The sequence below is a fragment of the Dendropsophus ebraccatus genome, chromosome 1 (genome assembly GCF_027789765.1).
Source record: "Dendropsophus ebraccatus isolate aDenEbr1 chromosome 1, aDenEbr1.pat, whole genome shotgun sequence".
NCBI classification, from domain to species: domain Eukaryota; kingdom Metazoa; phylum Chordata; class Amphibia; order Anura; family Hylidae; genus Dendropsophus; species Dendropsophus ebraccatus.
In genome coordinates, this window is record NC_091454.1 from 203037888 (window position 1) to 203053245 (window position 15358).

Genomic DNA, 15358 nt, shown 5'->3' on the forward strand with positions numbered 1-15358 from the left:
TACACCTCTGGGATGAGGTCTGACCTCACAAAGACTCTTCTAGATGAACATTAAAAAAATCTCTACAAGCCCCAAAGGAAATAAGTCTTCCCATCAGAGCGGATATGCATCTGTAAACGGGAGACCAACTCCACATTAACGCCAATGGATTTCAAAAGAGACATCCTAAAAGCTCACGTAGATGTCTGAATATTTTTGGCCTTTGGCCGTATAGTGTATACGCTAAAATGCAGCCACATAAAGGCCAATTTGAATACTCAGTAACGCAATTTCTCGTGGTTTTCAAGATCTCTAGTTGGAGTCATTGAACATGGTGCTGATCGGCGCTGGGACGGCACATTCACCAAGTTTCATCCTTCCGTCAGATGCTAATGCAGGATTCTTCACTATGGCGTGCGCAACATGATTTCAGGTTTGTCCATTTTCTGCCAATTCCTGAAGCTCCAAAGCCGCTAAAATGGCTTACAGAAGTAGGCCGACACTCTGGGTAGGACACCTATCTCAAAGGGCCACAGATGCATTGCCTAACTGGTTTTGTCCCACGTACTGATGTTTCTTGGAGGAAATTTTTTTTTTTTTATTCTTACAAAATTCCTCTCTCACTGCACTAATCACCATAATAAAATATAGAATTCCTTATAATAAGAATGTGGCATATGAGAGAGACCAGAATAAAGACAAATAGGCAGTGCCTACTTGATCCCTCCAAACGGGATGGGTTAACTTACATTTTTTTCTAGCTCCAGGGGCAAAACTTAGCATTGTTTTCCATTGCAGATTAAGTAGTATCAAAGCCCCCTTTCCCTTATTGCCCTAGGATTGTGAGGAGTGACCCTATGTCCATTTGCTCTGTTGTTAAATTGAACTCAAGTGATTACCAACTTCAGGCCACAGAGACAGAATCAATGGGATGACTGGCAGAGATGATGACTAGAGCCTATGGCCGTATCCATGTTTTCCACGGCTTTATCCAACTTATTCTGCCCCCGTATTCAAATACCGAACGATCGGACTCGAGCAGGCTCGAGTTGCACTCATGTCTTGAGAGGACTACTTAAGATTAATATGCACATGTACTATCTGCAGTTGGTCCTATACACTTTGATATCCTCGGCCCGTCACTGCATTGTACCTTCGCCTTATACACACTTTCGATTGAAACCCAATAAAAACTCTTTACACCGTGTTTCCAAAATGTCTCAACATAATTTATTTTTTTTACGTTAAAATGTACAGTTTTTTTTTTTTCTGAAAGCACTTACTAGAAAGGAGGGAAAGGGGTACCAGGGACTCGGGGTGAAAGTCTTATTACATACAAACCAGACGGGGCCCATTCAAACCCCACAACGTCAAGAAAAGGCCGGAGGAAAATAATAAAAAAAAAAATAAATCATAATAATAATACAATTACAATATGATGCGGGAGGAGAAACCCATTTAGAAACAGCCATTATTAAAACCCTAGAAATGTAAAGGAGAAGAGACACAAGTCTGATTATGTATCATATGGACTAACTTCCTTCCTTAAGACTGCTGTCTGCAAGGAGTCACAGTGTCGAGAAGTTGGGAAACGGAGAGCGGCTCTGACCAACCCTTATACATTGTAATATACGTTGGTGGGCGATGAATGCGTCGTGGTACCAGAAGATCATCTCTCGAGAAAGTGGCCATGAGCCATTATAGTTGCCTTCTGTCAACTTATATGCTCTATAAAATACTGCTCCTTGGAGAGGTTATGTACATGCTTCGCTGTCACCTCTGCCTCATCCTATCTTCAGCTAGCCCTCCAAACCAGAAAACAGACGCATTGCTGTAAAGCCGGCTATACCATGAATGTGACTGCTAGGATCAGTCAAAAATGCATATTTGCTACAATAACATGGAGATCTGCGGCTGCCTGGTACCTTTGGATACACTTATCTCAAGCCTGTCTGATCCTTGTTTTCTCTCAAAACAGACAGGTTGTGCCCCCCTATGTTACACAGTTGGATATGGTTAGATTTAGTGGAGTCGGATCGCTTGGCATTTGACCATCAATGGCTAAATTAGTTGGATGCAGCCCCAAAGCTGCCTAGAAAACATGGATACAGTCATAGTCCAGGACTCCCTAGGGCTGCATCCAACTTCTTAAGGCGTCCGTATTCAAATGCCAAGCGATCTGACTTGAGCATGCTCAAGAAGCACTCCTCTAGATTTGACCCAAATTTTCTAGGCAAAACACTGCACCAAAAACCATCACCAACAAGGTAAGGCCCCAGGGAAAAGCAAGGATCTGACAGAGTTGGTTGTTTCAATACTATTTCATGGATAAAAGTAGCGCTCATGATGACCTATAAGTTCACCTAAACTGAAGATGAGGAATCACAAAAGGTGCAAACCATAAGTCATCACGTCTGTCCTGCAGCAATCTTAAACGTCATCTATATATCGTGGGGACACTGGACAAAGTCTCGTCGTCTGGAAAAATCTGGCAAATTCGGCATTATTCTCAACCAACTACAGCCAGGCAGAGATACTGCATTGCAGTGTTACATATATTTTGGCTTATACATCATTAACACAGGTAATACATAGCACTGCTTTTACATGATGACTGCCATAGCACTAATCTTACCGATTTACCCCACTGGTCTTATTGCCCCCTCCTTAGCGTCATCCAGACTATAAAAGTATTAAATGACATTAGGGTCTCTGCCAACATTACATTGCATCAACCAGACTAGATGTATTTATCTTCACGGAGGCAAAGAAGACATTTTTTTGCAAATATGATATTTTTATGTATTCCTACATAAACCAAGCCTGGCACGTCTATCCTACTCGACACGCCAAGAATGAAAATGAGTGTGTGTGTGTGTGGGGGGAGAACGGGGACTAGTGGCGATGATAAATAAGGATTACAGTGGGAATGTAAAGCATCTGTACAGAGGCACTAGTCTTGTGAGGAAGTGGGTTCGGATATGGCCGGCCGCCGTTATGTAATACATCTGCCTCGGCGGGCAATCCAGGTGGCAGGCACACATTATTGCTATGACAAGGCATGAATCAGCACCAATGTCAACAGCATCACCGTACTATATAGTAATAATCATTTCTCCCTTTATCCTATACGGGGAAAGGTGACCAAGGTGGGGTAAAGGAGGGGGTAAAAACCTCGAACCCGCCCTTCGAAAAGAATCTGGGCTCAAGAGGACAGTGACGATATATAATCACAATATATATACATAGGGTCTCTCGTCTAAGCAACGGAATCGAAACACAAAAAAATATAAAAATATTAAAAATACTTTCTGCCATTTCTCACAAGGTTTATCTCGCTGTAGTGATCGACTCCCACCACTGTACACAAAGAGGGGGGGGGGGGGGGGGGGGGGGGGGGGGGGGGGGCGCGTGCATGTACAGACTGAAAAAGGATTTGGGGGATTGTTCTTTTAGCCCACTGAACAATAACTATGGATTGAGGAAACCATCAAACTTTGCGGTGAACGTTCCCACTTAATGGGTGCAAAATTCGGTGCCGATTCCTTAATATATCTATCGGAGGTCCGTTTTTTTTTTTTCTGATACAGAGCTCCAAAACCCCTGCATAGACACACAGTTAAATGATATATTACATTAAGAAGCTGGTGCGGAATTTTGCACCCAAAAGCAACGCGTTAAAAGATGGACGTTCTCTGTAAGAGACAAGGGGGGAGTAGACAAAAGCCAACTTCTCAAGCTACACAGGCAGTCATATGACAATTGGTCTCATAGAAGACAAACTTTTCCTATGCGCCTCCCTTACATCTGCGGCAATAAGTGCTTATTATTAGGATGAAAGGAAGGTGATTGAGCCAAGCGGTACGCAACAGAGGGGGATTAAGCCGACAGAGGATGGTCCGTCCTATATAGAAAAGCATACAAGCTATGCCATATAGCAAAAATGTAGAGGGGTTCCTTGGAAAATTTACTTACTGCCTTTTTTTAGCGCCATGACTGAGTGCATTGGCGGCAGGGTCTGGGAGTTCTAAGGTCCTTGGGACTATTCCCTTGCATGAACCAACAATTCCTAATGCTCTAAGCCAAGAATGGGAAACCCTCCTTTGTCCCTCCAGCTGTTGGAAAACTACAATTCCCAGCCGAAGGCTGTCCAGGCATGATGGGAATCGTAGTTTTGCAACAGCTGGAGGGCCAAGGGAAGGTTACCCATCCTTGCCATAAACCATAGCTTGTATTCAGGTCAGTTACTTCCTCCGTTCGGTACTTTCCTTTGTCGCGACAGGAAACAAGGCACCTCCATATTTATACTTAATGCCCCCTCTGAGCGCTTTAATAGTTCATCTCCCTTCAACCCCCATCCTACAGATTAGAAATGATGAGGAAAAGAAAAAAAAAAAAAAAGTAGCGGACGCACGGTAAATGTGTACAGTTGCCGCGGCTTGGTGAAAGCCCACAGCGGAATAAGGCTACAGGGTTACAATTTTTTTTGTCTTTGTTTTTTTTTCTTTTAAATTTGATTTCTAAAAACGAGATTTGTCATTTTTCCTATTTCCGTGCGATTTTCCGCTAAAACCGTTTTTGTCTGCAGTTGTTTTTTTTTTTTAACGTTTTTTATTTGCATTATTTAAAAAAAAAAAATTTAAAAAAAAAAAAAAAAATCCACCGACGCTTTCATATAAATTGGAGAGTGAAAGAGAAAAATGGGAAGGAGGAGAAATATCTTTCTACAGAAAAGAAATAGAACAGGAAAACCCCTCGAAATTATATATATATTTTTTTTTTTTTTGCAAGGGGTGGGGGGATGGGGAGGGAAATAAAATAAGAATAAAAAAAAACATAATATTAAATCTACAGCAAAGGGATATAAGGAACAGGGGATAAAAGTCCTGTCAGTATAAAAGGCCGTATTTATAGTCTGCAAGAGAACATGAGGGGCAGGCGGGCAACTTTTGGGGTGGTTTCCGGTGCCCCCCTCATCTCCTCATATAGGGAGAGTTGAGAGTTTGTTTAGGGACAGCAGGGGAATTCATATAGGAGTGGTGAGGAGGAGGTGTGTACATCATATTTCCATGGGGGTTCGGCTGCATAGGTTGTTGGGTATAGGCCTGGGCACCCATCATGCCCATGCCAACCTGCATGGGGTATTGTGTTGTCTGGTTCATATAGGCCGCATTGCTATGATAAGAACTGTTGACCATAGGTTGGGACATGCGGTACCCGCCCATGGCGTTCAATGTGTTCATGGTGTTGACATTGTACGGTGAAGTGGGCATAAGATTGACTCCCATGTTCATGCTCCGCTGGACGGTGAGTGCTCGAGTTGCAGGCTGCATACCTGGCGTGCTGCGCCCATACAACTGCTGCTGGTGAGGGGATGGAGCAGCAGGAAGTGGTGCAGATTTGGAGCGGATGGAGATATGCCCCTTGACAGGCATCTGACTCTGGATACGCTGGCTGTGGGAGATGCCAAGGTTGCCTGCTGACATATTACACGGGAGTAGGTTCATAGCAGGAGGTGGGGTCATGGTGGCTTGTGCTTGGGGTGCCCCTGCCAAAGGATGTGAAGAAGTGAGCTGGGACAGGCCTGGATTTGAAAGGGACACGCTGTTTGCATAGGAGGTGACGGCCTGGGCGTGGCTGTAAGGCATAGGATGAGTGTCCATGATAGTGTTGGTAAGCTGTTGCAACTTTGCCAGGCTGAAGGTGGCAGAGGGCTGGGAATAGCCACCAGCCCCAAAATCCCCTGGGTAGATGCTGAGATTGCTTCCATTGCTCTGATCTGGTATTTCCATGATCATTGGCGAGGGGCCAAAGCTGTTGTTCATGCTGCACTGTGACATGGGGGGCTGTTGCTGTGGTGGCGGCTGAGGCTGCTGCGGGGGCAATGGCGGCGGTGGAGGGGGAGGTGGTGGCGGCTGGTTGTTACTGCTGCTGCTTGGAGGACGTTCCGAGGCACAACTCTGCGGAGATTTTATGCTACAGGCCTGGGTTGTCTGCAACATGCTTGCCATTCCAGCCATTTGCTGGCTTACGGCACAACCATTTTGCGCCAGGCTGGCAGAAGAAGGCAGTCCCCCAGCTCCGCTGTTATTCCCGCCACTGGCATATGAGCAGCTGCTTTGTGAGGAAATGCTGCCGCCCCCCATGCTGGAGTCATAACTGCTGGGATTTTCATAGTTTTCAGTTGTGCTCTCAATACTGCCCAAGTCACTAAAGCCGCTATCCACCACTTGCTGTGAATGGTCTGACACAGAGGGCACGTCCATCATTGGACTGGTTGTTTCCAGATTCTGCATAGAAGGAGCAGAGAGGGAGCCTGCGTCTGGGCTGATCTGAGGGTACCCGCCTGCCCCATTATTCTCCAGAGCTGGAGGCACACTTGGGCTGCTCGCTGACCGCACTGACTGGCTAGGGTGAGAGTGAACAGAGGATATTGGACTGTCATGCACTGAGGGATGGCACTCATCCGATAAACCCAGCTGAGGATCTTCCTCAGCCTGTGTAAAACTCTGCAAAGTCTGGCAAGCTGTCAGAGTCTCATCCTCACAATCCCCATAGGTGCCATCATCCCGCTCGCTCCCTTCCTCCTGTGTCAATGATTGCACTGCTTGCTCAGTCTCTAAATCGAGCTCTGTGTGAGGGATTTCTTCTTCGCCGTCCTCCTCTTCCTCCTCCTCCTCTTTGGGTTCCTCTTCTACCTTTTCTGGGCTGCCCTCTTCCTCTTCTAGGCATGAAGGCTGGTCGTTGCCTTCGGTTGGTTCCTGCTCACCATCCACCTTCTCCTCCTCTTCGCTGCTGCCGCCTAAACTAGGTTCTTGCGGTTCGGGTTCCTCAGGCACAGGGTCCTGTTGTAACTCCTCCCTTTCATCTGCCTCTTTTGCACCTTCGTCTTCATCATCGGCATCATGGTCTTCCTGTTGGTTTGATGCTGGTACTTCTGCTACCTCCTTGTCATTTATTACCCTCTCTTCTTCCTCTTCTTCTGGCTCTGCTTCCTCGGCAATAGGTTGGGGCTCTTCCCCAGTCTCTCTTGGTGGTTCTGGAGATGGTGGAAGGTTTTCAGCCTCTCGGGAGGACACGTCGCTACTGCTGGTACTGCTACTGCTGCTTTCGGATGGCGATGCTGGCTGCACAGTAGCAATAACCGGCTCCTCTTCCTCGCTGGCTTTCTTATCTACCACTGGTGTCTCTTCTTCCTCTTCAGGTTCCTTTATCTCAGGAGCCTTCTCTACTACAGGAGGAAGTTCTTCCTCCCTAATCCTAGGCTTGCGCCCTGGTCTTGCGGGAGCAGGAGGTGTAGGCGCTGGCTCTGGAGGTGGATCCCGCTTCAGCTTGAACCCTGGTTTACGTCCAGGTCGCTTTTTCCAGTGGAGAGGTTTTCTGCTCTTGCCCTTTGGCCATCCTTTCTTCTTCACAGGAGGCGGAGGATTAGGATCTGGCGTGGTTACCACTTCCTCTGAGGGTCTCAGATTTGCAGCAGGAGGTGGTACTGATGACACTGGAATGACAGACAACATTAATGAGTTACCTACAAACTTTAAAAATAGTAAAATCTCAAAAAAAGGAGAATTTACTCTAATAACTCACCTTGTAGCTGTTGACTGATTGATCTCCTTTTGCCTAATGGGCGATTTCGTCTTAGCAGAGTGTGTGGGGTGAGGTAGGGGAAGTAGTCTGGTGGTAATGGGGCACCACGGCCATTGCTTTCCTCTTCAGGCTCCAGTCTTGGCATTGGACGCTCTGTGTCAGAGTCATCAAATGGTTCATCCAAAACCTGGGTGGTCTCGGAAATGGTTTCTGTGACTACGCTGCTGTTATGATGGTGCTTGCGTCTCCTCACGCGTCTTCTTCTATGAGGTCCTGGTTTCTGGAAGGGGCAGAAAACGTTAACATAAATGGCAGTTCAGTTTGGCTTTTTCTTTCTAAGCAAATATATAAAGGGGCAGTAGTTCATCTATAGTGCGTCTATGGATATTTAGGAGAACAACCAGGCTACTAAATGGTCCCAGTGTTAATCCCACTAATACTTTCTTGTGGCCTCCTAAATTTCATTTTTTCTATCTTTCCAAAAAATAATCTTTAGGGTACCTTCACACATACCAGATCCGCAGCAGATTTGACAGTGTGGATTTAATGCTGTATTCATTCATTTAGAAAATCCGCTGCGATACGGTACGTGTAAAGGTACCCTTAAAGGGATTCTGAAATTGCACCATTCTATCCTATATGATGTGTCTGGATTGCAGTTCAACCCTATTTAAAGGGGTATGTTCATCTCAATATTATAGCATAGCAATATATCATTTATGATGTAAGGACCCCCATAAGTAAACAGGACAGAGCTGCAAACCACGTTTTTGTGATCTCAGAGAAAGACCCTTCTAAACTGCAGTCAACAAGGTGTTCAGCTGATCAGGAGCAGTACCTAGGGCCAGGATATCACTGCAGGTGAAATGTAGTATTACCCTGTACAAATATACTGACAAATAGCTCTCAGAGCTAGGGGACACTCCCCTATATGTGCAGCCAAGGTGTTTATATCACAAACCATATAACAAGTGTCCAGGTCACATCATCTTATAACATTACTAAATGGAGCTTACCCCACAGACAAGAACAACATCCTATCCTCTGAGCATATGAAGCACTGAAAAATGAAGCAAATATGTCTCCTCACCTTCCGTTTCAGCGTGGGTTTGGTTAGTATCGGTGGGGAGTCAGAACGCAGACTGTGATTCTCCTCCTCATCATCTTCCTCTTCCTCACTGCTCTCACTAAACCGTCTCAACTGAGGTCGCTCTGTCTCATAGCGCTGAGAAAGTCTTTGCTGATGTTCCAGGAAGTCCCTTCTCAGAACAGAATCTGCCAGTCTTTTCAGCCTTCCCCTGCGAGAGCCAGAACGTCCCCGTTCACCAGTACGCCTAGGAGGTCCAGGGGCTTCTCTTGCAAGTAACCGCAATAGGTCAGCGCTTCTGTTGGAGGCGGAGCAAGGAGCTCGACCCCTTCTTCCACGCCTACCCCTCCGTCCTCTTACTGCTGGTCGAGTGTTAGCAGGCAAGCTGCGTATTAAGTCTTGGAACTGACGGGGATGTGGGAAGCAGGGCTCTGGAGATGACGGACTGAGAGGACAACTTGGCGGGGTCTTCTCTTTCTCCAGCACGTGACATGCGTCTCTTTCTTTGTATTCCAGAGTCATACTTCTCAACACTGGCTGCTAAAGAGAGAACATCAGACGGGATAATTAAAACCTAATTGCAAAAACGTATGTAACATATAGCAGGTTACGTTTTGTTGCATTAACAGTATGAGCCATATCCATATCCACAACTTCATGTTTGTAGAAATAACCAGTTCTAGTGCATCAACGAGTATCCTATAGACAGTGACTATTGTTGGAATCTCTTTGATGAAAGGACTCTAAATAACAATGTTATAAAGCCGCCACTACATTAGTAATACTCCCCTCACCGCTCCACTGCTGTCCCATTCTTGGTTACCATTGGTCTCTGTTTATCTTCAGAGGTAAGAAACGAACACAACATGTGACTTCTTTAGCCAACCACTGGCTGTAGTAGTGACATGTAGACGCCGCTGTGGTCACCAGTGCAGCCAATGATTGGCTGTGGTGGTCACATATTGCGTTTACCTCGCATCGGTACATTCAATGCCTGGCGTCACGTGTGGTGTTGACATGTCATTGGCAGAGATCAATGGATTGGTAAGTTGCTATTCCATTTGGTGTTTTAAAGCAATGTGATTAAATAAACTGTTTAAGGCTGGAAAACCCTTGTAGTTATACAGAATATGAACATATTTTCAAGTGTCACTTTTTTTTTCTGCAGAAATCAATAGTCCAGGTGATTATAAGCGATATCAGACATGGCCCACAAGCAAAAGTGGCGTCTTTTTGAAGGACAGTACCATTGTTTTTCTAACTTCGCCCAAGCACTCAGTTTTAGTATTAAAGTGTCAATGATTTTTTTTTTTTTTGCAGAAATCAACAGTACATGTGATTTTAAGAAACTTTGTAATTGGGTTTATTAGGCAAATATGCCATTATCTGCATTCAAAAAGCATTTCCCCAGGTCCCCCTCCCCTCTCTCATTCACTGCTCATTATCAGGAAATCTTGACTTTTTCACATCAGTCGGGCCCTGTGTAACCTATGAAGAGGGGAGGGGGGAGGAGGGAGATTAGTCGCCAGCAGAGAGAAGAGAACAAAGGATTACACAGCGGGACCTGTGTGAAAGCCGGTATTCAGAGGTCAGAGAGATCAGTGCTGGCTGTCAGAGGAGATAGCCAGGTGATGTAGCTGTAAATTAACTCTTTGTTGTCCTGTTTTGATGCTTCATCTCCCTCCACCCCTCCCTTCTCCATAGAAAACCATGAAGACAGGGGGGTGAGCTTCAAACTGCTTTTTGATGATAAAAATGCATTTTTTTTTGCTAATACACCCAGTTAAGTTTCTTAAAACATGTACTATTGATTACTGCAAAAAAAAAAAAAAAACACGGCAGTGTTTTTAATACTAGAAATGATAGTACTATTGTTTTTCTGACTACATCCAAGCACTGTCCTTCAAAAAGACGCCACTTTTGCTTGTGGGCCATGTCTGACATTACAGCAAAGCACCAATCACTTGAATAGGGTTAAACTATAAAACCAAAGAAAGCCCATGAGTAAGTGGCACTGACTCTGAAAACCGCCATATGTTCTTGTTACCATAAACAGCCTAACCTCACTCCTGAGTAATTCTGCAGCCATAGCAGGACACTTACATTGCTGACACTGATTTGCTGCCTTTCTGTTTCCTCCTCTTCCTCGTCGGATTCCACATCACCATCAGAAACCACAGAGTTGCTGACAATGACTGGGGTCCACCTCAGAGCTTCAGGGTCTACCTCCACTTGTCGAGGTCGGGCTTGCAGTCTGCACATATGCGCCTGAATTTGTTGTTCTCGTCGCACCAACACAACGCTATGCGGAAATAAAAAAAAAATAAAAAAAAGTGTATATGTTAATATGTGCACATACACACCATGGATTTATTACTAAATAATCGATGAAGACAATATCCATTACCGGTCTCCTCTCAGTTCTAGCATGTGCAGCTGCTGTAGCGTGGCAGCAATGTCCTGGGGGCAGATGCCGGTCAGTTTGGTGAGTCTACTGATGCTCAGCTGTCGTTCCCTGTTGTGGTGCAAACACTCCAGCACTACGCTTTTCCAATAAGCCATGTAAGACAGGCGACCCAGATCAGACAGTGGTTTCTCTGGAGAGCCGGCTTGGCCTTCCCGTTTGGATAGAAGGTAACCTTAAAGGGCAACAAGGAACGGTAAGAGGTTAATAAAGGAAACTAACGATAAGAGCCTGCCATATGCACTGATGGATACTTCTAGACACCCCCTCTCAGAATAGTCTAGTGTCACTTCTATCTTTGGAGCAGACGCTGCTCCCTCCCCTCCCTTTCTCCTTACTAAAGTCTATGAGGAAGCGGCCGTATCCTTTTCTCTGGTATTGGGGAAGTATCATGATGCAGGACACGTTGTACTTTTGCTGGCAGTGCTTCTCCTGGAGAGAAAAATGAGAGGGACAAAGCAATGTTACAGCTGCAACGACAAGACCTTCAGTTTATAGGTGCCAGCAACCCCCTGAAAACGTTCATTCCCCATATCATGACATATACAGTGGGTGAGAGTTATGTGCACACAATTTGTTGTATATACTATGCAGCATACACAAGACTCAAGTTTACACCACATCACATGGTCAGTAGTTTTAACTGGAGAATGTCTGAATCTTTCCATTGTAGTTTATCAATTCAGATTCCACTCCATTGACCAAAATGCTACGTGTGAATCCAGCCCAATACTAAAAAACCTGCATATTACACGATACAGGAAAGATGCTAGGTGATCATATAAGGAAGCCCAGAACAGCAAAGTATAAGGGAGTTGCCATAGGCTCCATTTCCGGCTACAGAACAGACTCGAGTAAGCTTTCCATTGCCCAGTTTTTCTTCAAACCTCAATGGAGGTGGTGCTCATCAACCAGGCAGCCATTTACAAGATCATCATTACCGTTTGAAGTCTACTGCTGCCCTCTTGTGGTCACAGATGAGATATTTTACATCTACAGATTAACAATAGATGTCAATTGCAAGTCTATGTCATCAGCACTTACAGAAATCCCATTTGGGGGCAACTGGGAATACTTAACTTATAGCATAATATAACAAGATAAACATTTTACAGTAAGGGATCGGTGATCCTTATAAGACTAGAAATCAACGTGCTGGAATAAATAGATTAAAACACTGATGTCCTATCCATGATTAGAGGGATTGGACCTCAGTACCAGGTATGACCACAGGTCACAGTGTCAATGATGTTCTATCCCCTTCCTTCTGCTGAATTCAGGAGGCCCACAGGCTTCACAACTTCACTGATCACTCACAGAAGGCCTATACTACTGCAAAACTACAACTCCCAGAATGCACTGACAGCCAAAACATATTCAGGGCATGCTGGAAGTTGTAGTTTTGCAACAGCTGCAGAGCCACAAGTCTGTACATTAAAAGTCATACCATGTCAACCTTTAAAGTCTGCTCAATAGACAATAGGTATCATGTGCTATATACTTTCCACAAAGACCTATTAGCATAGTAGTAATTTTACTCCTCCAACCCTGGAAGCCTATCCTGAGAAGCCATACATGCAAAACTGAATGTAAAACACAAAACAATTTACTCTAAAAATAGCACATTTCCATACAGAGATGCCACATTGCATGAACAGTGAACAAGCTCCCGATCCCAGGGGTGGAACACAGCAAGGCAACCTGGATAAGGTGTAGAAGGGTCACAGAGACATGACCGCACTCTGTGCCTTTCCTGGTTAGCAAAGCATTGGGAATAAGCTGCAATCTCTGTGTAACCTACTTTTACTAGTCAGAGCTACAACACTCCAGAGAAGTGTCTTCAACTCACCTTGGAGAAATATCCAACCAGGTGACATCCTTTAGCATCGTTCTGTGTCAGCACATAGAAGAGGAAGGGCTCGACGTCGTAATAAAGGGTCTTGTGGTCCAGGAAGAGCTTGGCCAGAAGGCAGAGATTTTGGCAGTAGATCGTGCTGACTTTACCATCCACCTGAGGACAGGGAGAAAGACATGTATTACTTAAAACTGCTATATTAACTCGATAAACCAATCAATCATAGCAACTAGGATGCCCCCCCAATATTATATCATATAACATCAATGTGTTTGTATGCTGGAACCACCACTTATACCTAAAACAAAGAAACAGCATCGTTCCTCATCACACTGCAGCACATGTGGCTTGTTTGTAATGTCTGTTGGGAGTTCTGTTAATATTGCATTCATTTAAGTACAGATTTTACTGAAAACATAGCGTTGCCGACACGCTGAAACAAGAGTCTTGTCCAAAACACCTACATGCCACTTCTAGCATCATATAGATTAAATTGATAATCCTAAAATTATTTTAAAGGTCTATCCTTCTATCACTGATCATACATGAATGGCCCAACAGGCTAATAAATCAATTAACAATTCTGGAACCGGATAGGAGTGGCCATATACCCTCTCCCCCTGAACATGCATACTCGGGCTGAGTGTTCATTTATTCTCAATAAGGAGCAAGCCACCTGCTAGACTTCCCTATTGTAAGGGGGAGGGAGATCCAATATGCTAAACCTTTTCTTCCCCGACATCAAGGGAGAGTCAGGAGGTACCCCATACATGTTAGATGGAGGGCCAGATCATCTGACGTTCATTTAATATGTATCTTTAATATGAATAGTGGGCACTTGGATGTAAAGAATGGATAAGTGTGATACAGATAAAAACGTAGTAAAAGAACAATACAGATGTACAGTAACATGACAAAGAACCTGGGCTCTATTTACCTCAAATACGGAGAGGTTGTCCTTGCGGTAGATTTCGTTGGCAGGCGGATGGAACCAGCCACATTTTTTCTTGTGCTGCTGTAGCATGGTTTGACTTTTCATGTAACGGAGGCAAAATTCACATAGGTACAACTTGGGAAGCCTGGAAGAGTAATGACGAGAGGGGTGATACACTGCATGCCAAAACATTCTCTAGATATACATAATCCCTACATAGGTGAAGAGATCATTTGGCACCAAAACGTGACAAGAAGGCAGTAAATAAAAAGGCAGTCTATTTCTGAGGTTTCTTAAATCCATAACTAGTATACCAAAGCAGTAAGGGTTCCTGTCAACGACAAAAGTCTGTGACTTGTACTAAGAAGAGGCCGGTATTATTTCTTGATATAGATACCATCCCCCCTTACAGTCGGGCTAAGCTCAGCTCACCTTGTGTACTCCTGTGGATATGGAGAAGAGTACCATGTCTGAATTTCATACTTTCCAAATTCTATGACTGACGGGCAGCGAACCTGTGGGTCCGGGGGGCCGTTGACACCAACTTTCTGCAAAAGAAATAAGGGAAAGCCAAATCAATAAAAAGTACAAAGCACAGTCACCAAGGTAGTAATAAGAAAAAAAAAAAAAAAAAAAAGAATTCGAGAAAAGCAGATGTCCATTTCACATAGCATGTTCCTCATTTATAATACCAGACTAACACATTGCAAATTCACGTGGGTTTCGGATAAGTCATATAAAGCTAAACCCTGCGGTAATGGACTTCGTATTCCACATCATTCACTCTGTAATTTCATTTTTCTTTTGAATTAAGCTCGGCCCAGTGAGGATAGTTGGGTGTCCTCTGTATCACAGCTATATAGGCGAAGATGAAAAAAACTTCACCAACCTGAGTGATGTCAGACTGGAAACTGACTTCTCTACCCAAGCCTTCCTCTAGCTGAATACCCAGGGTCAATGTGGTCCCAGGACTCCAATAGAGCTGCTTACACATCGCTCTGTAATATGCAGACGTGGGGGTCGAGGGCACCTGAGGTGCTTTCACTCCCCTCCCATTTGAGTGCTCTGATCCTGGTACTTGTTTGTGTCTTTCCTTCCCCCGGGCACTCCCCTCCCTGCTCCCTCCCCTTTCAGCTCCTGCCTAGGTGACAGCAGTACTCAATTCTCCTGTGGGTATAACCACAGCTGTGATAAGCCGCAGGGACACTTCAAGTTAACCAGCTGGATACCAGAAAGTGACCAAGTGCCCCAAGTATTGCTACAGCCCCTACAACCTGACAGGCTGGGAGTTATGTAAGCAAATGCACGGACTCGGGAAGCGGGGTGCCGAAATAGATAAGTCACAACTTGCTGATCTGTGCATTTTAGGAAACACTAATGTATAGAAATCACATAGCAGAAAGCTCAAAGTGACAACTGATTCTATGATGGAATCATAGCAGATATAACTCT

The 15358-nt window shown here is 44.7% G+C and overlaps 1 protein-coding gene across 2 annotated transcripts in view; it reads right to left on the reverse strand.

The window, feature by feature from the left end:
* Positions 1-4790: 4790 nt before the first annotated feature.
* KAT6A (lysine acetyltransferase 6A) overlaps positions 4791-15358 on the reverse strand; it is a 28358-nt gene continuing 17790 nt past the window's right edge. For both annotated transcript variants that reach the window (XM_069944924.1, XM_069944928.1), the window contains 9 exons: positions 14339-14454; positions 13910-14051; positions 12967-13128; positions 11456-11549; positions 11061-11292; positions 10757-10955; positions 8657-9193; positions 7567-7846; positions 4791-7477 (listed from right to left, as the gene is read on the reverse strand). In XM_069944924.1, the coding sequence (XP_069801025.1) occupies positions 4953-7477; positions 7567-7846; positions 8657-9193; positions 10757-10955; positions 11061-11292; positions 11456-11549; positions 12967-13128; positions 13910-14051; positions 14339-14454 (4287 nt within the window). In that variant the 3' untranslated portion in view covers positions 4791-4952. The remainder of the gene's footprint in view (positions 7478-7566; positions 7847-8656; positions 9194-10756; positions 10956-11060; positions 11293-11455; positions 11550-12966; positions 13129-13909; positions 14052-14338; positions 14455-15358) is intronic.